A 22,158-nucleotide genomic window follows, 5' to 3' on the forward strand; every position below is an offset into this window, starting at 1 on the left:
TCTGATTCTGATAAATCTCTGACTGACCTAAACTAACAGTGTCCGTCTTCTTCTTCCGTCTGTGTGTCTCTGCGGTCCTCAGGACCTCAAGGCAACGTCCCAACAGGAGACTGAGGACGGCGTCAAGAGTGTGGTCAGTGTCAAGGTCACGTCTAACATCACTGCTGTGTGCAACGCCTCCAACGAGTACGGCTCGGACGCGTTGACCTTCAGCATCAAAGCCAGTGAGTCTCACTGCTTGTCCTTCCTGTCACTGACCTTTTTCTTTATATATATATTTATATGCGTGTTGTTGTCCTTCCTTTTGTTTTCCCTCCTCCTTGTTGTTGTTATTGTCGTCACATCTCTGGTTATTTTTACTTTGACCTTGACCTCTAAAGTGTTTGCCTTTGATTTTTGGACCTGTCCATTTGTCAGCGTTGTGTCTCGCATCTGTGTAGCTTGTCCGTGTTAACCCCCTCCCCTCCAGTTAATTTCCTCCCTCCCTTCTGTGCATCTACCTGTTTTCAGCTATACTCACCACCACCACCACACAGGCCTCCACCACACAGGCCTCCACCACAGCTAGTACTATTTCCTCCAGCACAGGTAAGACGATAGTCAGTCTTAAAAAATCAAGCCTGAAATCAATCACTTAATGTTTCTACATTTGCTACAATAGTTAAAATTCCTTAAAAGAGGAAGAAAGCAATTGTTCTAGTAGGTACTTTAGTATTTAGCAAAGGATATTAGCGCTGAAACAATTAATTTTTTCTAGTGCTGGGCACTAGGTCAACGCACATTAATGCACGTTAACGCATGAGGCGTTTCCATGACGACTGACCATCATGGAAACATGCCGTGACACCAGAGTCCAGGCACCGTTTTCCAGTTACAAGAACAGTTACTGGAGCGGTCTGTTTATTAAACGAAAAGAGCAGCGCTACAAATAACCAGCTGTGTACTGCGTACAGTAAACAAAAAAACAAAAGAACAGTGTGCATCTGTTTTTAAAGTTAAGCGTTACTTTAGAGACTCATTTTAACAATCCGAAGTCACGTAAACATGACGTCACGCACGTCTTTTTCCTGGTCAGTCGTCATGGAAACGCGTTGTGCGTTAACGGTTGACGCACCCAGCACAAATTTTTAAAACAAGATTTCTGATTGTTTTAGCGTCTTAAATGTGAATAATTACTCAGTTTATTTGCTCCACATAACAAAAAAATGACGAAAACTGAATCCTTTTGGTTTGTGGACAAAACGAGACGTTCGAGAACATCGTCATTTCCATTGTTTCAACGTTTTCTGACATTTTATGGACCAAGCGATTCACAGAGAAAATAATCGACAGATTAATCGATGACGGGAATAATCGCTAGTTGCCGCTCTAAATTATAAAATTATATATTTTCATGAGAAAGGAAAACTATCTGCATCAAGGCTGCAGTAATAACCACACGCCAGCAGGGGGGGGGATCACTGTTTGCTCAGATTAAAATCTCTGTGGTTTTTAGACTGTATTTCTTAATTTTCACAGTCCTTGTGTGTTTTCTATTTTCTGCTCGTTATGGTTATAATTGCACTAAAATTTTACTTATACGGGACCTTTCAATGAGTAATCAGCTGAATTATTAGATCCCCAACATGATTGATCTCCCGCAAAGGAGTAATGGGTATTTTTCTGCAGATAATACACACAACACGCAGCCACAAATACACACAAATCAGTGTGACTCCAGAAAGCAGCTGATGCTTTAAATGAGTCTCCTGACTTCCATTACGGCTCCGCTCTGCTGCCTTGTGTTTTTGTCTTCCCTCCTGCATCTCCTCGTTCTTGTACTGTACGTCACGCCCAGAAATCCCCAGCTCGTCGGGGGAAAGGAAAACTCAACGCACCGTTTCCGTTGAGATTTAAACAGAGGACGCTTTGGCTTCTGCTGGTCTGCTACTGACCGTGGTCATGTTAGATGCTCAGGGGTGGTACCTATGTTCCCCGGGTCCTATGTTCCCCGTTTTTCCCAAAAAAGGTCCACTTTGTATGTGACAGGGGAACATAGGACCCTTTTTTTGAAAAAGGGTAGGGTTTGGATTAGGGTTAGAGAAAGGGTCCTATGTTCCCCGATCACATACAAAGCGGGGAACATAGGACCCGGAGAACATAGGACCCGGGGAACATAGGTACAGTCCCGATGCTCAGCTTCAAATGCACCCGCAAAAAAAAAGATCAGATGATAAGAAGTTTAACATCTATTATAAGCACCTGTGTCTGCTGAAGCTCTAATTGTCCCGTGTGAATATGTGTGTGTGTGTGTGTGTGTGTCAGGTCTCCTGATACGAGTTAACCCAGTCACCCACTGATAATATTGTTCTCCTTTCTAACTTAAAGCAGAAGCACCAAAGAAACTCAAGAAAGGTTTGTATGAGATGCTGCTGCAGATTCTCCTTCACCTCTCGACCTCAGAGGCAAAAAGCTTCCACCTGCTCCTCCTCAACTGCACCTTCCTTTTCTCCTTTCCTCTGCTGCTGCTGCTGCTGATGATGATGATGATGATGATTAAAACACCTTCCCCTGTGCAGGTTCTCATGCTGTTGTAAACACATTCACAAGCTAGGACACACAAGGCATGCACACCTGCAGAGTCGGGAATCAAACCCCACAACCTTCCAGTCGAAAAAGACCTCCTTCACTCCTCTTTAGGTCACGTGAATCATGCATGTCCTGCACTGGCACTTCTCTTCCGACACACTTTGGAATGCTGCACCTCTTCCGGCCGCATGCCGTCATCTTTCTTTTTTGTGTTCGAGCGACCGGTTCAATAACTCCTGTGGTTTGTTCCTGTGCTTTCCCTTCTTCTCCACCAGAGGGCAGCGGTGTTATCATTGCGGTCATCATCATCTGCCTCCTGCTGCTGGCCATCCTGGGGAGCGTGCTCTACTTCCTTTATAAGAAGGGCAGGATCTGCGGCCGATCTGGCAAACAAGACCTGTGAGTGTGCTGAGATGAGTTTTCGCTGGATTCTTGATTCTTATTCATTCGAGTCAAACTGTGGAATAGTAGCGATGCTTTATCGTCTGTTTTCCTCTCAATGAGGACAGCATTTACAAAGAGGACAATATGTTAGATTGAAGAAGAGCTGAAACAAGAGATCGGGTCCATCCTTAGGAAAATGTTTACTTACTTTATAAAGCAAGGGAGAAATAGACATATTTTTGCAAGGAGCAGAGTTGCTATTCAATTAAATTCTTACTTTCTAATTAGTAAATGTAAAAAGCATCAAACGAAATTATTACTATGTGATGAAACAGGACGTGCACATCAGGTCACGTCACTCTAATTGTTTTTCTTTTTTCCTGGTACTTTCTTGATTTGTTTAAGTCGTTCATATGAATATGGTAATGGAAGCAGAAGATGTCACAATGTTTAAAATTTTTTAAAGGCATAATGTAAAGCATAAGGGTGACGGCTTTCTTCTTATTCCTATTTTTTCGAGTCTGAGTTTGAATTTTATTTACCTCTTTGTTTTGTTGTGATGCTTAAAAATCTACTTTTTTTTCAAGATGATGTAACTTTCTCACCTAAACCACAACATATTATGGTTGAGCAGAACATCACTTAAAGGGGACATATTATGCAAAATCAACTTTTTCATCATTTAAATCCTTATATTTGGGACTCACTGGGACGTCAACAATGCGCTAAATTCCTTTGTCTGTAAAACAAGCAAGAGTGCTGGCGAGGGCAACGGTATCTGAAAACTGGAAGTCCGCGAAAAGTCCACGAAAAGTTCTATTCTTGGCTCCACAGTGCAGCACAGAGTTCTACACAAACTTCCAGCCTCAGAGGATTTATCTGTCCAGTGGATACATGTTATATATGACGGCAATGTGCCTGCTAGAGCCTGTGAATGATCACTCTTCCAAATGCTAACTGCTGTTAGCTCCAAGTAGCCTCTGTGGCTGATGTCATTTCCTGGCATTTTACTTTTTTTTAAGGTGGACCTTTAAGGTGGACCGAAAGAGATACTACTTAAGAGACCGTTTTGAACAGTGCTGTTTTGTCAGGGTGATTGAACTGCTGTGGTGCTTCATCCTTATGGTATTTTGACCAAAGCATGTCACAGACATGTTCATTAGGACACCAGGGAACTAGGTTAACTTGGAGAAATACGGTATAATATGACCCCTTTAAATGTGTGTTGTCTGACTTGACCACGTCGTTTCATTTCGCAGCTCCAATGATAAGTCCAGCAAAGACAACATTGTGGTGGAGATGAAAAACGACAACACGGAGGAGGCCATTCTCCTCGGGGTCAACGGGGAAAAACAACCTCCCGGTGACCAGGTAGATATCTGATCTCAATAGTAATTCTGTCTCTGCTGATAATTCTGTATATGCCAATAACATAATTAAACCTCCTCTACTTCTCCTCTCTTTTTTTATCTCTGCGTGTGTGTTCACGCTCTGAAGTGAAGGGTGATCAGTACCTGGATGTGCAGAGGTGAGGAGGTGACTTCCGTCGCACCGAGTGCTGCCCCAGTTCTTCCCTCTCAGGCTCATACCTGCCGATGCCTTCAAGCTTCCACCGGGAACTCTTTTTTTTCTCCTCTTATGTCACGGAAAAAAAAATGCTCAGTTAACATCCTGACGGAACAAAAAAAGAGACTCCAATTAAACAAGCTGCGACCTCTGCTCACTGTCCTTCTCACTTCCTGCCACATTTCTCTTGAAATGCACCTCGAGCTTTAACGACACACAGGCTTACCCGCCTGCCTAATAAATCTCCCGATTCTCTTTAAAACCAACGACCGACACTGAAACTGTGTGAGCCTCGTACAATGCTGATCGACCGTAGAACAAACATTAGAGCACAACTGTTTTTTGTTTTTTTTTATACCTGACTGAGCATCGTCACCTCAGGCAACGCAACCACAAAGCAGCCTGAAGCTGCTCTTTATCGACCGTGTACATATTATAATCTGTGTAAATATATTTCTTTATTTAAAATAACAAAATAAAAACAAAGAGAAACACAACCACAGATAAATGAGCAGATAGTGTTTTATTTTGTTCTGGTATTTTTTTATAGAGAGCAGGGAGAGCTTAGGTAGTTTTAGTCATTGTGTTGTGTTTTTTTTTTCTTCTTTTTTTTTTCTGCTAAAGTCTCCACACTGAAGTTTTGGGTGACACAACAATGTTGCCCCCATATGTCACATGCAGCCTTGCCCAAAGATTTGCCTTTTAGCTCTGAAAACAATCCTTATATTTGTTTATGTCTTCTGCAGCGTATACTCCTGTTGTTACACGCCCTCCCCAGTTTGTGTATATTAAAGAAAAAAAAAAGTGAATTCTCTGTTCAGGATTCGCCTTAGAAGGGCTAACATTTATTTGTTGTTGTTTTTTTCTTCACAATCTAGTTTTGATATCTTCTGTGTGTGTTTGCTTTGCCAACAGTCAATTGCCTTAGAAATGACAGTTGTGTAGAAACTCCACATTTTTGTACTTGGGTCATATTTAAATGTTCCGTGCACTGATTTCCTATGTTATTATCCGACATGCAGTTGTGTTTCTTTAATGTGAAACGGTTGTTTTGTTGAATGTGGCTGTATGTGAACGATAAAAGGTATTACTGTAGTGATGAGGGCAGAACACATTTGGTCCACGAAGTTGACCTGTTTCTGTTTAATGAATCCATTTCCTTGTGTGTTGACTGAAACTTGAAATAATCTGTTGGATTAAAGAGAGACAGAGTCACCCTCAGGTTTTACATCAACACGACCCTCATTTAAATGTTACGTCACGTCGACACACACGAGCGTACACCTTAACATATACGACTACTGAGGAGTGGAGAATGACATAATGTCACTCAAAATATGCAAATAAAGTCGGACGACAACAAACAATCAACATGCTGCGTGCAGCTTCTCAGACTCATCCCCACCCTGTTCTCCGTTTGTCAGTTTTCTGTTCCTGCTGTTTTCATGAACTTACCACTGTTTAATTGTTTTGTTTGAGATCTGTTAAAAATGCAGTTTTAATGCCTTGGAGTTTTAATTCTTGTCAGTGATGGCAATCAAACCCATTTTAAGTCATTGTTTGTCATTTTGAAAAGTATATCAAATAAAGATTGAATGTTAAATGAAAAGAGAAACTGAAAAATGGTCCCAAGACTTATGTACTTCATTTGATAGTTTACAGACACATTTTTGCCGTCTAAAATTTGACTTTTTTTTTGAAAAAATGTTATGGTTAAAAATTTGACAAAAACGTTATATTATACTATGTCGTCCAAAATTTTACAAAAACGTCATTCTATAATATGTTGTCCAAAATTTGTCAATTTTTTTAAAAACGTTTTTTGGTTCAAAATTTGCCCAAAACATCATACTATACAGTGTCGTCTAAAATTTGATTAAAAAATTTTTGGTTCAAAATTTGCCCAAAACGTCATATTATACTATGTCGTCCAAAATTTGAGAAAACATTTTTATGGTTCAAAATTTGACAAACGTCATACTATACTGTGTCGTCCAAAATTTGACAAAAATGTCCTACTATATACTATGTCGTCCAAAATTTGTGAATTTTTTTGAAAATAAATTTTTTTGTTCAAAATTTGCCCAAAACGTCATATTATACTATGTCGTCCAAAATTTGAAAAAACATTTTTATGGTTCAAATTTTGACAAATGTCATCCTATACTGTGTCGGCCAAAATTTGATAAAACATTTTTTGGTTTCAAAATTTGCCCAAAACGTCATATTATACTATGTCGTCCAAAATTTGAGAAAACATTTTTATGGCTCAAAATTTGACAAACGTCATACTATACTGTGTCGTCCAAAATTTGACAAAAATGTCCTACTATATACTATGTCGTCCAAAATTTGTGAATTTTTTTGAAAATAAATTTTTTTGTTCAAAATTTGCCCAAAACGTCATATTATACTATGTCGTCCAAAATTTGAAAAAACATTTTTATGGTTCAAATTTTGACAAATGTCATCCTATACTGTGTCGGCCAAAATTTGATAAAACATTTTTTGGTTTCAAAATTTGCCCAAAATGTCATATTATACTATGTCGTCCAAAAATTTGAGAAAACATTTTTATGGTTCAAAATTAGATAAATGTCATACTATACTATGTCGTCCAAAATTTGTCAATTTTTTTGAAAAACATTTTTTGGTTCAAAATTTGCCCAAAATGTCATCCTATACTGTGTCGTCCAAAATTTGATAAAACATTTTTTGGTTCAAAATTTGCCCAAAATGTCATATATATCGGGCATATATGTCGTCCAAAATTTGAGAAAACATTTTTATGGTTCAAATTTTGACAAACGTCATATTTTACTATGTCGTCCAAAATTTGACAATAATGTCCTAATATATACTATGTCGTCCAAAATTTGTCAATTTTTTTGAAAAACATTTTTTGGTTCAAAATTTGCCCAAAATGTCATCCTATACTGTGTCGTCCAAAATTTGAGAAAACATTTTTTGGTTCAAAATTTGCCCAAAACGTCATATTATACTATGTCGTCCAAAATTTGAGAAAACATTTTTATGGTTCAAAATTAGATAAATGTCATACTATACTATGTCGTCCAAAATTTGACAAAAATGTCCTACTATATACTATGTCGTCCAAAATTTGTCAATTCTTTTGAAAAACATTTTTTGGTTCAAAATTTGCCCAAAATGTCATATTATACTATGTCGTCCAAAATTTGAGAAAACATTTTTATGGTTCAAAATTTGACAAATGTCATAATATACTATGTCGTCCAAAATTTGTCAATTTTTTTGAAAAACATTTTTTGTTCAAAATTTGCCCAAAATGTCATCCTATACTATGTCGTCCAAAATTTGAGAAAGCATTTTTATGGTTCAAAATTTGCCCAGAACGTCATACTATACTATGTCGTCCAAAATTTGAGAAAACATTTTTATGGTTCAAAATGAGATAAATGTCATACTATGCTATGTCGTCCAAAATTTGACAAAAATGTCCTACTATATACTATGTCGTCCAAAATTTGTCAATTCTTTTGAAAAACATTTTTTGGTTCAAAATTTGCCCAAAACGTCATCCTATTCTGTCGTCCAAAATTTGATGAAAAAAATGTTGGTTCAAAATTTGCCCAAAACGTCATATTATACTATGTCGTCCAAAATTTGAGAAAACATTTTTATGGTTCAAAATTTGACAAACGTCATACTATACTATGTCGTCCAAAATTTGTCCATTTTTTGAAAAACATTTTTTGGTTTAAAATTTGCCCAAAATGTCATATTATACTATGCCGTCCAAAATGAGAAAACATATTTATGGTTCAAAATTTGACAAACGTCATACAAATGTCGTCCAAAATTTGTAAATTTTTTTGAAAAACATTTTTATGGTTCAAAATTTGACAAACGTCATACTTTACTGTCGTCCAAAATTTGAGAAAACATTTTTATGGTTCAAATTTTGACAAACGTCATACTATACTATGTCGTCCAAAATTTGAGATAACATTTTTATGGTTCAAAATTTGACCAACGTCATACTATACTATGTCGTCCAAAATTTGAGATAACATTTTTTGGTTCAAAATTTGCCCAAAACGTCATCCTATACTGTGTCGTCCAAAATTTGACAAAAATGTCCTACTATATACTATGTCGTCCAAAATTTGTCAATCTTTTTGAAAAACATTTTTTGGTTCAAAATTTGCCCAAAATGTCATATTATAGTATGCCGTCCAAAATGAGAAAACATTTTTATGGTTCAAAATTTGACAAACGTCATACTATACTATGTCGTCCAAAATTTGTCAATTTTTTGGAAAAACATTTTTATGGTTCAAAATTTGACAAACGTCATACTATACTATGTCGTCCAAAATTTGTCAATTTTTTTGAAAAACATTTTTATGGTTCAAAATTTGACAAACGTCATACTATACTATGTCGTCCAAAATTTGACAAAGATGTCCTACTATATACTAAGTGGTCAAAAATTTGTCAATCTTTTTGAAAAAAAAATTTTGGTTCAAAATTTGCCCAAAATGTCATATTATACTATGTCGTCCAAAATTTGAGAAAACATTTTTATGGTTCAAATTTTGACAAACGTCATACTATAATATGTCGTCCAAAATTTGACAAAGATATCCTACTATATACTATGTTGTCCAAAATTTGTCAATCTTTTTGAAAAACATTTTTATGGTTCAAAATTTGACAAACGTCATCCTATACTTTGTCGTCCAAAATTTGAGAAAACATTTTTATGGTTCAAATTTTGACAAATGTCGTATTATACTATGTCGTCCAAAATTTTAGAAAACATTTTTATGGTTCAAAATTTGACAAACGACATACTATACTATGTCGTCCAAAATTTTACAAAAATATCCTACTATATACTATGTCGTCCAAAATTTGTCAATTTTTTTGAAAAACATTTTTTGGTTCAAAATTTGCCCAAAATGTCATCCTATACTGTGTCGTCCAAAATTTGAGAAAACATTTTTTGGTTCAAAATTTGCCTGAAATGTCATATTATACTATGTCGTCCAAAATTTGAGAAAACATTTTTATGGTTCAAAATTTGACAAATTTTTTGTTCAAAATTTGCCCAAAATGTCATCCTATACTATGTCGTCCAAAATTTGAGAAAACATTTTTATGGTTCAAAATTTGCCCAGAACTTCATATTATACTATGTCGTCCAAAATTTGAGAAAACATTTTTATGGTTAAAATTTTGACAAACGTCATATTATACTATGTCGTCCAAAATTTAACAATAATTTCCTACTATATACTGTCGTCCAAAATTTGTCAATTCTTTTGAAAAACATTTTTTGGTTCAAAATTTGCCCAAAATGTCATCCTATACTGTGTCGTCCAAAATTTGATAAAACATTTATTGGCTCAAAATTTGCCCACAACGTCATACTACACTATGTCGTCCAAAATTTGAGAAAACATTTTTATGGTTCAAAATTAGATAAATGTCATACTATGCTATGTCGTCCAAAATTTGACAAAAATGTCCTACTATATACTATGTCGTCCAAAATTTGTCAATTCTTTTGAAAAACATTTTTTGGTTCAAAATTTGCCCAAAACGTCATCCTATTCTGTGTCGTCCAAAATTTGATGAAAAAAATGTTGGTTCAAAATTTGCCCAAAACGTCATATTATACTATGTCGTCCAAAATTTGAGAAAACATTTTTATGGTTCAAAATTGGACAAACGTCATACTATACTATGTCGTCCAAAATTTGTCAATTTTTTTGAAAAACATTTTTTGGTTTAAAATTTGCCCAAAATGTCATATTATACTATGCCGTCCAAAATGAGAAAACATATTTATGGTTCAAAATTTGCCCAAAACGTCATATTATACTATGTCGTCCAAAATTTGAGAAAACATTTTTATGGTTCAAAATTTGACAAACGTCATACTATACTATGTCGTCCAAAATTTGTCAATTTTTTTGAAAAACATTTTTTGGTTTAAAATTTGCCCAAAACGTCATACTATACTATGTCGTCCAAAATTTGTAAATTTTTTTGAAAAACATTTTTATGGTTCAAAATTTGACAAACGTCATCCTTTACTGTCGTCCAAAATTTGAGAAAACATTTTTATGGTTCAAATTTTGACAAACGTCATACTATACTATGTCGTCCAAAATTTGAGATAACATTTTTATGGTTCAAATTTTGACAAACGTCATACTATACTATGTCGTCCAAAATTTGAGATAACATTTTTATGGTTCAAAATTTGACAAACGACATACTATACTATGTCGTCCAAAATTTGAGATAACATTTTTTGGTTCAAAATTTGCCCAAAACGTCATCCTATACTGTGTCGTCCAAAATTTGACAAAAATGTCCTACAATATACTATGTCGTCCAAAATTTGTCAATCTTTTTGAAAAACATTTTTTGGTTCAAAATTTGCCCAAAATGTCATATTATAGTATGCCGTCCAAAATGAGAAAACATTTTTATGGTTCAAAATTTGACAAACGTCATACTATACTATGTCGTCCAAAATTTGTCAATTTTTTTGAAAAACATTTTTATGGTTCAAAATTTGACAAACGTCATACTATACTATGTCGTCCAAAATTTGACAAAGATGTCCTACTATATACTAAGTGGTCCAAAATTTGTCAATCTTTTTGAAAAAAAAATTTTGGTTCAAAATTTGCCCAAAATGTCATATTATACTATGTCGTCCAAAATTTGAGAAAACATTTTTATGGTTCAAATTTTGACAAACGTCATCCTATACTGTGTCGTCCAAAATTTGAGAAAACATTTTTATGGTTCAAATTTTGACAAATGTCATATTATACTATGTCGTCCAAAATTTGAGAAAACATTTTTATGGTTCAAAATTTGACAAATGTCATATTATACTATGTCGTCCAAAATTTTAGAAAACATTTTTATGGTTCAAAATTTGACAAACGACATACTATACTATGTCGTCCAAAATTTTACAAAAATATCCTACTATATACTATGTCGTCCAAAATGTGTCCATTTTTTTGAAAAACATTTTTTGGTTCAAAATTTGCCCAAAATGTCATCCTATACTGTGTCGTCCAAAATTTGAGAAAACATTTTTTGGTTCAAAATTTGCCCAAAATGTCATATTATACTATGTCGTCCAAAATTTGAGAAAACATGTTTATGGTTCAAATTTTGACAAACGTCATACTATACTATGTCGTCCAAAATTTGACAAAAATATCCTACTATATACTATGTCGTCCAAAATTTGTCAATTTTGTTGAAAAACATTTTTTGGTTCAAAATTTGCCCAAAACGTCATACTATACTATGTCGTCCAAAATTTGACAAAAATATCCTACTATATACTATGTCGTCCAAAATTTGTCAATTTTGTTGAAAAACATTTTTTGTTCAAAATTTGCCCAAAATGTCATCCTATACTATGTCGTCCAAAATTTGAGAAAACATTTTTATGGTTCAAAATTTGCCCAGAACTTCATATTATACTATGTCGTCCAAAATTTGAGAAAACATTTTTATGGTTAAAATTTTGACAAACGTCATATTATACTATGTCGTCCAAAATTTTACAATAATTTCCTACTATATACTATGTCGTCCAAAATTTGTCAATTCTTTTGAAAAACATTTTTTGGTTCAAAATTTGCCCAAAATGTCATCCTATACTGTGTCGTCCAAAATTTGATAAAACATTTATTGGCTCAAAATTTGCCCAGAACGTCATACTACACTATGTCGTCCAAAATTTGAGAAAACATTTTTATGGTTCAAAATGAGATAAATGTCATACTATGCTATGTCGTCCAAAATTTGACAAAAATGTCCTACTATATACTATGTCGTCCAAAATTTGTCAATTCTTTTGAAAAACATTTTTTGGTTCAAAATTTGCCCAAAACGTCATCCTATTCTGTGTCGTCCAAAATTTGATGAAAAAAATGTTGGTTCAAAATTTGCCCAAAACGTCATATTATACTATGTCGTCCAAAATTTGAGAAAACATTTTTATGGTTCAAAATTTGACAAACGTCATACTATACTATGTCGTCCAAAATTTGTCAATTTTTTTGAAAACATTTTTTGGTTTAAAATTTGCCCAAAATGTCATATTATACTATGCCTACCAAAATGAGAAAACATATTTATGGTTCAAAATTTGCCCAAAACGTCATATTATACTATGTCGTCCAAAATTTGAGAAAACATTTTTATGGTTCAAAATTTGACAAACGTCATACTATACTATGTCGTCCAAAATTTGTCAATTTTTTTGAAAAACATTTTTTGGTTTAAAATTTGCCCAAAACGTCATACTATACTATGTCGTCCAAAATTTGTAAATTTTTTTGAAAAACATTTTTATGGTTCAAAATTTGACAAACGTCATCCTTTACTGTCGTCCAAAATTTGAGAAAACATTTTTATGGTTCAAATTTTGACAAACGTCATACTATACTATGTCGTCCAAAATTTGAGATAACATTTTTATGGTTCAAATTTTGACAAACGTCATACTATACTATGTCGTCCAAAATTTGAGATAACATTTTTATGGTTCAAAATTTGCCCAAAACGTCATCCTATACTGTGTCGTCCAAAATTTGACAAAAATGTCCTACAATATACTATGTCGTCCAAAATTTGTCAATCTTTTTGAAAAACATTTTTTGGTTCAAAATTTGCCCAAAATGTCATATTATAGTATGCCGTCCAAAATGAGAAAACATTTTTATGGTTCAAAATTTGACAAACGTCATACTATACTATGTCGTCCAAAATTTGTCAATTTTTTGGAAAAACATTTTTATGGTTCAAAATTTGACAAACGTCATACTATACTATGTCGTCCAAAATTTGTCAATTTTTTTGAAAAACATTTTTATGGTTCAAAATTTGACAAACGTCATACTATACTATGTCGTCCAAAATTTGACAAAGATGTCCTACTATATACTAAGTGGTCCAAAATTTGTCAATCTTTTTGAAAAAAAATTTTTGGTTCAAAATTTGCCCAAAATGTCATATTATACTATGTCGTCCAAAATTTGAGAAAACATTTTTATGGTTCAAATTTTGACAAACGTCATCCTATACTGTGTTGTCCAAAATTTGAGAAAACATTTTTATGGTTCAAATTTTGACAAATGTCATATTATACTATGTCGTCCAAAATTTGAGAAAACATTTTTTGGTTCAAAATTTGCCCAAAATGTCATATTATACTATGTCGTCCAAAATTTGAGAAAACATGTTTATGGTTCAAATTTTGACAAACGTCATACTATACTATGTCGTCCAAAATTTGACAAAAATATCCTACTATATACTATGTCGTCCAAAATTTGTCAATTTTGTTGAAAAACATTTTTTGGTTCAAAATTTGCCCAAAACGTCATATTATACTATGTCGTCCAAAATTTGAGAAAACATTTTTATGGTTCAAAATTTTACAAACGTCATCCTATACTTTGTCGTCCAAAATTTGAGAAAACATTTTCATGGTTCAAATTTTGACAAACGTCATACTATACTATGTCGTCCAAAATTTGACAAAAATATCCTACTATATACTATGTCGTCCAAAATGTGTCAATTTTTTTGAAAAACATTTTAGGTACATATTGTACCTTAATAAGTTTAGAAATGTTGGTTTCTATGAGCTCGACATCTCATGTATAAAGAAAATAAAAACACACATAAACACACACAATGGCTTTTGCTTATTTTTATTACAGCACTGTGCATACTTCCAAAGTGGTATGAGTGATATGTCGTCCAAAATTTGACAAAGATATCCTACTATATACTATGTTGTCCAAAATTTGTCAATCTTTTTGAAAGACATTTTTATGGTTCAAAATTTGACAAACGTCATCCTATACTTTGTCGTCCAAAATGTGAGAAAACATTTTTATGGTTCAAATTTTGACAAATGTCATATTATACTATGTCGTCCAAAATTTTAGAAAACATTTTTATGGTTCAAAATTTGACAAACGACATACTATACTATGTCGTCCAAAATTTTACAAAAATATCCTACTATATACTATGTCGTCCAAAATGTGTCCATTTTTTTGAAAAACATTTTTTGGTTCAAAATTTGCCCAAAATGTCATCCTATACTATGTCGTCCAAAATTTGACAAAAATATCCTACTATATACTATGTCGTCAAAAATTTTCAATTTTGTTGAAAAACATTTTTTGGTTCAAAATTTGCCCAAAACGTCATATTATACTATGTCGTCCAAAATTTGAGAAAACATTTTTATGGTTCAAAATTTGACAAACGTCATCCTATACTTTGTCGTCCCAAATTTGAGAAAACATTTTCATGGTTCAAATTTTGACAAACGTCATACTATACTATGTCGTCCAAAATTTGACAAAAATATCCTACTATATACTATGTCGTCCAAAATTTGTCCATTTTTTTGAAAAACATTTTAGGTACATATTGTACCTTAATAAGTTTAGAAATGTTGGTTTCTATGAGCTCGACATCTCATGTATAAAGAAAATAAAAACACACAAACACACACAATGGCTTTTGCTTATTTTTATTACAGCACTGTGCATACTTCCAAAGTGATATGAGCTTTAAAAACCATTGTAAAGTTAATGAATGCCTTTTACTGATGGGGGGGGCGACACAGCTACATGGACCGACATCTCCCTCCTGTGGTAGAAAGCTGAAGTTCCCCAGCAGAGGGGCCGAGAGCAAACGGTGGGGTATCAAGTATCACCAAGGCTGTGAAACTGATATGGTACTTGATTCGTCTTTTAAGCGAGAGGGGAGCAGGTAAGAGGCAATTCACAGATCAGCACTCGCGCTCTCTTTGGCGAGGCCCGATGCTGCCGAAGACTCAGAGAGGACACGTTTAACAACAAGCAATACTGCACAATCTGGCCTTCAGAGGTCGATAAGTGCACACACCGATACCGACAGACTCTCCTCGAAACACGAGGCCGTGAGGATCTCTAAAAACATATGGCACTGCTCACAGAATTATTCACTCAAGTAAACAAAACCTTTGGAACAAAATACACCAACGGGAATGCAAAAATGAAATATAACAGCTATTTTTTTTCTTCTTTTTTTTTCCTTTTCATATCACTTTTTCATATCATTTTCTTTAGAGTGACAGTATCGAAGCACAAACTGGTGTAACTGGTGCGAAAACTGAAACAAAAATATACGTATATAATACACAACGTTGCTGCCCTAAAACAAAAAAAAAAACATTGGTACAGTATTGAGGATTGGGGACCTCCCCGTTCATTACCCATAATTCAAGAAGTTTCTCAAGGCAACTAGGAACAGATAGCGAGAAGAGAGCATCCAGGCAAGAGACAGCAGAGACCCGAAAAATGTAGTAGCTATTGACGCGTCATCTAATGTATATGTATATATATATAAAAAAAGTTAAATTAATAAAAAAACAAACATTCTTCATAGGCTGGGAAAGGTTCAAGTCAATGTACCTAAAAGCTCTGTGCATTGATTCCTTACTCATTCATAGTACCTAGAAATGAAGCGGTCGTCTCTAGTCCTGCAAATATCGGAAATATGAACAATGTGCAAGTTATAATAATAATAATAATGACAAAAAAGAAAAAGAAAATGCAACAGGCAACTCGTGTGACTTCATTGAGCAGATACTTTTGGCTACATGTCACCTGGACGAACCGTCTATGCCAGTACGGCGTCTCCACCGAGTTCTCCAGAGCGCCACTCGTTACAATAAAACATGATTCCTGAGTTCTTACAGTTGGCCCAAATACTGACTTCACTGTAGACTTGGGGGTGGGGCCAGCAAACCCATGAGCCTACTTGATTTTTTTTTTTTTTGTTTCTCTCTTTCACTCAGACAAACTCCACAAAAGAAAGGAAACTGACGTGAAAGAGGAGCCTGAATGGCCGTTTGTTGCCGTAACCAAAGCATATTTTTTTTTGTTGTTGCTTTATTATTGTTGTTATACAGAGTATAAGTAATAAAAAGAGAAAAAAAAACCAAAACACTGAATAGTTGATGGCTTGCGAGGGCTGCAAGCTCACAAGCGATTTGTACTTTCAAGTATGCTACATCATGGACTGGAGGAACACGGGCCGATACTGTCACTTTAAAGAAACGGGACGACGGTTAAACACAATATTCACAAATGTACATTTAAGGCTTAATTGTTTTTTTTTTTTTTGCACTAACAATGGTAGCAGCAGTGAAGCACTTCTGAATTCATTAAAATAACAATATTTATGATCATATTACAATAATATATTACCCAAGCAAATGAAGGTTTGTTTGTTTGTTGTGTTCTTAACACTGGACCGAGCTGCAGACTCAGAAAGTTGAATCGAGTCAGCCAGTGAAAACAGAAGAGGAACCATTAGCCACAACGGAATCACACAACCCTCGTCCGCCCGGTACTGCAGGGTCACCGACGCGAGTACGTCCTCGAAAAGGATAATCTCGCCGTCGCGCCGTACAGCTCCACTGGAGCTCCCCGTCAGATTATAGTTAGAGCAGTAGTACGATTAACAGAGCGCGAGTTTGACTCTCTTTCCACATTCAGGATGTACAGAAACGGGCGTTTCATTCAAGAGCAGGTCATGAGGAGGAGGAGGAGGAGGTCTGGCAGTCATGCATGACAAGTGTCCGCACCTGAAACCGTCGTCATGCTACTTAAAAAAAACAACAACAAAAAAACCCCATGATGAAACAGAGATGTATTTCTGAAAAACAGACCAAGTACCAAAGCAATGTTGTTAATCACAGACTGAATTCAAGATGGGGGGGAAAAAAGCTTCGTCTGCACGTCGTCTAAGCGGTCGCTGATCAACATCCTCGCGAGGAAGACGCCTCGACTTCACTCGCTCACATCCCTCCGTCATATCCCCCCCCTCTCCCGGTATCACCACGGCCAACCCTCAAAGCTGAGATCAGTTTTGCATACTGTATATGCACATACTGTATATATTACACACATTTACTATATATTTACTCATATATTAAATTTTAATATAGACATTACATTTTGTTTTTCGTTTTATTCGTGAGGTGTTGGTTACATTTTCAGCGAGAGGCTTCGACATGAAAGAGAAGAATCTGGTCTCGCAAAGGATTTCCGAGTCTTGCGTCATGTGGCGCCCCCCGCGGGTCATTGTTCCACATGTCCTCAGTCAGTCGAACGGAGATGATCTTGAAAAAGAAGAGGCCTGCGGTAACAGATTTTTATTTTTTATTTTCTTTTTTAAACAAAGGCCAGACACTGTTGAAAGCGCATGGAGTGCAGGGGGGGGGGGGGGGGGGGAGTGTGGAGTCCCCAGAGATGCTGTGAGCTCGCTGGAGTTATCAGCCAGTTAAAATCCACAGGGGGGGGGGTCGCCGGGCGTCAGCCAGCACTGGATGCGGCAGGCAATTGGGCATCGGGGGCCGATGCCGATCTAAACCCCGAGGCCAAAGCTAGGGCGAGAGAGCAAACGCGAGGAGATGGCACAAGGAGTGTGCTATGTAACGATATGAGTGGAGGAGGGAATGGAGACAAACTCGCGTAGGATATTCTTGGCCATTTCGATATTGTTCTGTGCAATCACCAGTGCTTTCTGGATGTCCTGGTAAGAGTATCCCTGACTCATGAGGTGCTCTATCTCGCTACTGATCTGAGGGTTGGCTTCTCCTCCTGTTGCGCCACCACTGGGCAGAGCAGGGGTTGGCGGGACAGGACTGGGCCGCCGCTCGGAGTTGATTCGTCTGGGCAGAGGCTTTGGTGGTCTCTCTGGTGCTTCCACCGACTCTGAGAAGGCTGGTGGGGGGGGGGGGGGGAAATGAGGAAAGTAAGTACCAATTATTTTATTACTTTAAAAAAACTAGTGCAGTGCTCGTAGGAAGTATGTATTCCTATAGTGGGAGCTGAAGAAGATTTTTCAGTTATGGTAATGCATAAAGCTAACGTACAATATCATATCAAACAAACGCTGTGCACTGGCGTGGCTGACAACATCTAGCTACACCAATGCTAATCAAAAATGAAAACATTTGCGCTGTGCCTAATGAGGTTGCACAGTGTTTGTATTATGTTAGCCTTATGCTAATGCTAATCGTAGCCTCGCTAGCTTACCTTTGGAAACAAGTTCGCCCAAAGTTACCCGCAAAGTAGTAGCATGCTAATGCAAAATAAATACGTGCTACCGTATTGGTGAATGGACACCTCGTCGTTTCAGTATAACACCATGTTCTGCGGTGAACCGTGTGAAAATGTCACCCACCACCGTGAGGACAGCCTCTTTAATCCCACCTCCCCGCTCCAGACAGCGCAGCTGCTGCTGATGAGCCGCTGCCGTGAAAATCAAGGATGCACACAATTGACTCATGCTCAACCTATATCCAAAGTCTTAGGGCGATCTGACTAACGGTCAGCGAGATATGCCTGTCACAGACAGACACACAGACAGACAGACAGACAGACGCAACTTGCTTCATAGATTAGATGTCAGGATATGTCAACATGGTTTTCAAATTAAAGAAGTTTGATTACTGTAATTTGGCACTTGTATCAGACAACATGCTGAGTATAAGCTACATATATCTGATATATGGTGAAATAGTTGACCTTTCCTTTACCGTGACCTTTAACAAAGCACTAAAAAAAGGCCCAATCATCACATGAGCGCTAGTGAGTGTCTGACAGTCAAATATAATTGGTCCTTGACTAGAGATTCAGCTCTTTAGTGGAACACAGACACCTGGCAATCATCATGTGGGGGGGGGGTTAAATGTCAGCCTGCAGCAGAGACCAAAAACCCCATCACTCAAAGGCTTTACATACAAGTGTATACACATCACTCCTTTAAAGCTGTAGGTTACATTATTTGTGTGTGAAAACGTTTGTCTTTTCAATCTAACCCGTTTGAGGCGTTTGAAGCAGTGTTGCCGTCGTCTCCGTATGTCTTGAATCTCTGCAGCCCAGGAATGTAGCCTGCTGAATAGAGCTCTAAACTCCACTATACCGGCTAATGCAGAGGGAGTCGTGTGGAACCGATAGGCTAAATCAGCAGTGGTCTGACTGTGTTAAATTTTAATGTTAACAAATGTCTGTCAAAGTTTAAGTTTTTAAGCTCATCAGCAACACCACCGAAATCTCCTAAATCACCATGTTGCCTTGGAGTAATTTTCTGCTCCATCTCCTCATCGTTTCTGAGAACTTCCTTTATATATTTCTTCGACAGAGTGCGAAAGGTCAGCCGAGGCAGCTAATGTGGGTAAACTCTGCCTCTGAGCGGGCGGTGGTTTCATCCCCACCTCCTACAGCCGACTTGCTAAATGTCAATAGGGAAGACACGAAACCTCTAACGGCTGTAAGCGAAATGATGTGCGATAGATGTTTGGCTGTGACGTTGGTTTTTATCATTTTTTTTTTTTTTTTTAAATAGTTTTATTGTACGACCTGTTTATTTGTATTGTTTTTACATTTTATACAGTATATTATTGTTTTATTGTTTGTTCTTAGGTCTATTAGGTCACACGTTTGTATGATTTATCTCTGATGTACGGCACTTTGTTTCAGTTGTTGTGGTTTTTAAAAGTGCTTTATAAATAAAGTTGGAGGCTGTGTTAAAGTTTAACAGAGAACTGGGAAATAAGAATATAATACTTCTACTTATAAAAGCAGGTGAGGAAACTATGAGTCAGTGTTTACATAAATCACAAGTAGAATATCAGTGCAGGAGTGGGTCTCCAGACTGAAAAAAAATAACTGGTCCAGGTGATTGACATGTGGATAATTAATATGTGGATATGGCAGTATTATTATACATTCTATAATATGTATATTTAGAAAAAAAATATATATATATACATGGCACAGAAGAGCCCATTATACTTACATGCTGCAGCTCCGGCATCTGAATCTAAAGAAAGACGTCCATAAGCAGCCATGGAGGACAAGCTGGATGAGGAGGACGACGACGAACACGCCAGCTCTGAAAGGGTCCGTCGGGCGAGGGGCATTGGCAGCCGGGGTTTTGGGAAGTCATAGCCGTTTTCCTCTTCCTCCCTGGTCTCCGCCGTGAGGTCTGTGGGACCATTGGTCATCGCCAGAGGAGGTAACTCTGAATAGTCTAAAAGGATGAAAAACAATTAGCAAACTCTACACAGTATCTAACAAACACAGAACCACAATTCACAGTAGCACTGCTATGATTAATTCATTATTAATCAATTACGAAATAGACTATTTTTGAGTCTTGCTGGGTTTTCCGTTTCTTAAATACAAACTGCATCTGCTTACCTTGCACCACATAACAAAGGAATCATTCTGATTAACTTTGGTTTATGTACCAAAGTTAATCAGAATGTCCATGTTATGTCATGTCCAGTGCACATTTCTGTTTTCACAACACAAAAAAGGATACGAAAGCTACTACAGATGAAGTTCACACAAAGCTGAGTGAATGCACAAATACCTGAATCTCTGGCTTGTTGTGCCCGGGCCTGGATGTTGTACATAGCTTCATACATCTGAGGTCCATCCTCTAACTCAGCCACTGCCAGCCTTCAACAGACAAAAATAATAAACAATTAAATAAAGCTATTAATTAAGAAAAAAACAAAAAACAATATTTAACAGCATGTTTCTTAAAGTGAGTCTAGAAGAAGAGCGTCTTAAATACCTAGAGTTGAGTGAGAAAGCTTGGGTCTGTGTTTGGAGTGCAGATAGAGCCTGAGACTGCGGGGGCCTTGGGGCAGGTGTAATCTCTCCTACAGCCGATGATGCCGCGATGGGGGGAAGAACAGGTCGAGAGGAGGGGATCATGTACTCCGACTCCTCCTCGCTGTCACGTGCCTCGTCTGCCGTCGCTGCCCTCAGGGACTGAGACGGTCTGCGTACAAAAAAAACAACGGAATATTTTAACGGTAGAACTGTATTTGGAAAACAAACCTTTTCAGGATAGGGCGAGTTGTTTTTAACAAACGCAGGGAGGAAAATAAATAAATGTATGCATACTTTTTGCAGTTAAACCCTATGGACAAAATTGAATACCTCATGAAACCGTGATTAAGACTTTTTAATACTTTCTAAGGGCCTTAAAGGCGCCTTATGTAAGAATGTGGCCACGGTTACTACAATCAAATTCTAAATACCAAGGCCTTTTAAGTTTCCTTTTCTCCTACATTGTAGCTCAGATGTAACTGGCAACCCGTGGTTGCTCGGCAGCTGAGACTCTACTGACTGCAACGATTGGTAGACGGAGGTAGGTGGCGCCAAATGCCAAAACATTATTTCAAAAAATTAACACGATTTGTGGTCCGCAAAATATTTTTTTAATGGGAATATTTTGGCTGTTCTGTTGTTGGTGAGTTCAGTTTGTTATATGAACATTATTCCTGAGTCTCTGTGACATATTAGACCCCGCGGACACTCTGATGTTGTACGTTCTGTATAAACCATTTTAACACATTGAAAGCTCCTTAAAATGTCATTATCCTGCCAATATAACGTACCTGCTTGCCAGTGAATAGATGGCGTTGGCCGAGGCCGAGGGCTTGACTTTAGGGTTGTCATATTCTTGACCAGCTATTGCGGCAAAACTCTGGATAAAGAAATGCAAGAAAAA

General features: G+C 36.5%; 2 protein-coding genes across 3 annotated transcripts in view; one reads left to right on the forward strand and one right to left on the reverse strand.

The window, feature by feature from the left end:
* The window catches only part of mcamb (melanoma cell adhesion molecule b), a 45,641-nt gene extending 39,584 nt beyond the window's left edge, over window positions 1-6,057 (forward strand). Inside the window, exons 12-17 of one of the 2 annotated variants that reach the window (XM_083886459.1) lie at window positions 83-224; window positions 511-588; window positions 2,368-2,394; window positions 2,844-2,967; window positions 4,212-4,323; window positions 4,450-6,057. In XM_083886459.1, coding sequence (XP_083742585.1) covers window positions 83-224; window positions 511-588; window positions 2,368-2,394; window positions 2,844-2,967; window positions 4,212-4,323; window positions 4,450-4,452 — 486 coding nt within the window. In that variant the 3' untranslated portion in view covers window positions 4,453-6,057. The remainder of the gene's footprint in view (window positions 1-82; window positions 225-510; window positions 589-2,367; window positions 2,395-2,843; window positions 2,968-4,211; window positions 4,324-4,449) is intronic. The other variant, XM_083886460.1, reaches the window with a different exon arrangement.
* Window positions 6,058-17,962: 11,905 nt separating this feature from the next.
* Window positions 17,963-22,158, reverse strand: part of cbl (Cbl proto-oncogene, E3 ubiquitin protein ligase) — a 38,136-nt gene continuing 33,940 nt past the window's right edge. The window contains exons 12-16 of the mRNA XM_083886775.1: window positions 22,046-22,134; window positions 21,214-21,423; window positions 21,007-21,095; window positions 20,428-20,661; window positions 17,963-18,347 (exon numbers count right to left, since the gene is read on the reverse strand). Of these exons, the coding sequence (XP_083742901.1) occupies window positions 18,052-18,347; window positions 20,428-20,661; window positions 21,007-21,095; window positions 21,214-21,423; window positions 22,046-22,134 (918 nt within the window). The 3' untranslated portion in view covers window positions 17,963-18,051. The remainder of the gene's footprint in view (window positions 18,348-20,427; window positions 20,662-21,006; window positions 21,096-21,213; window positions 21,424-22,045; window positions 22,135-22,158) is intronic.

This window comes from Microchirus variegatus, assembly GCF_963457635.1.
Source record: "Microchirus variegatus genome assembly, chromosome: 3".
Lineage (NCBI taxonomy): Eukaryota > Metazoa > Chordata > Actinopteri > Pleuronectiformes > Soleidae > Microchirus > Microchirus variegatus.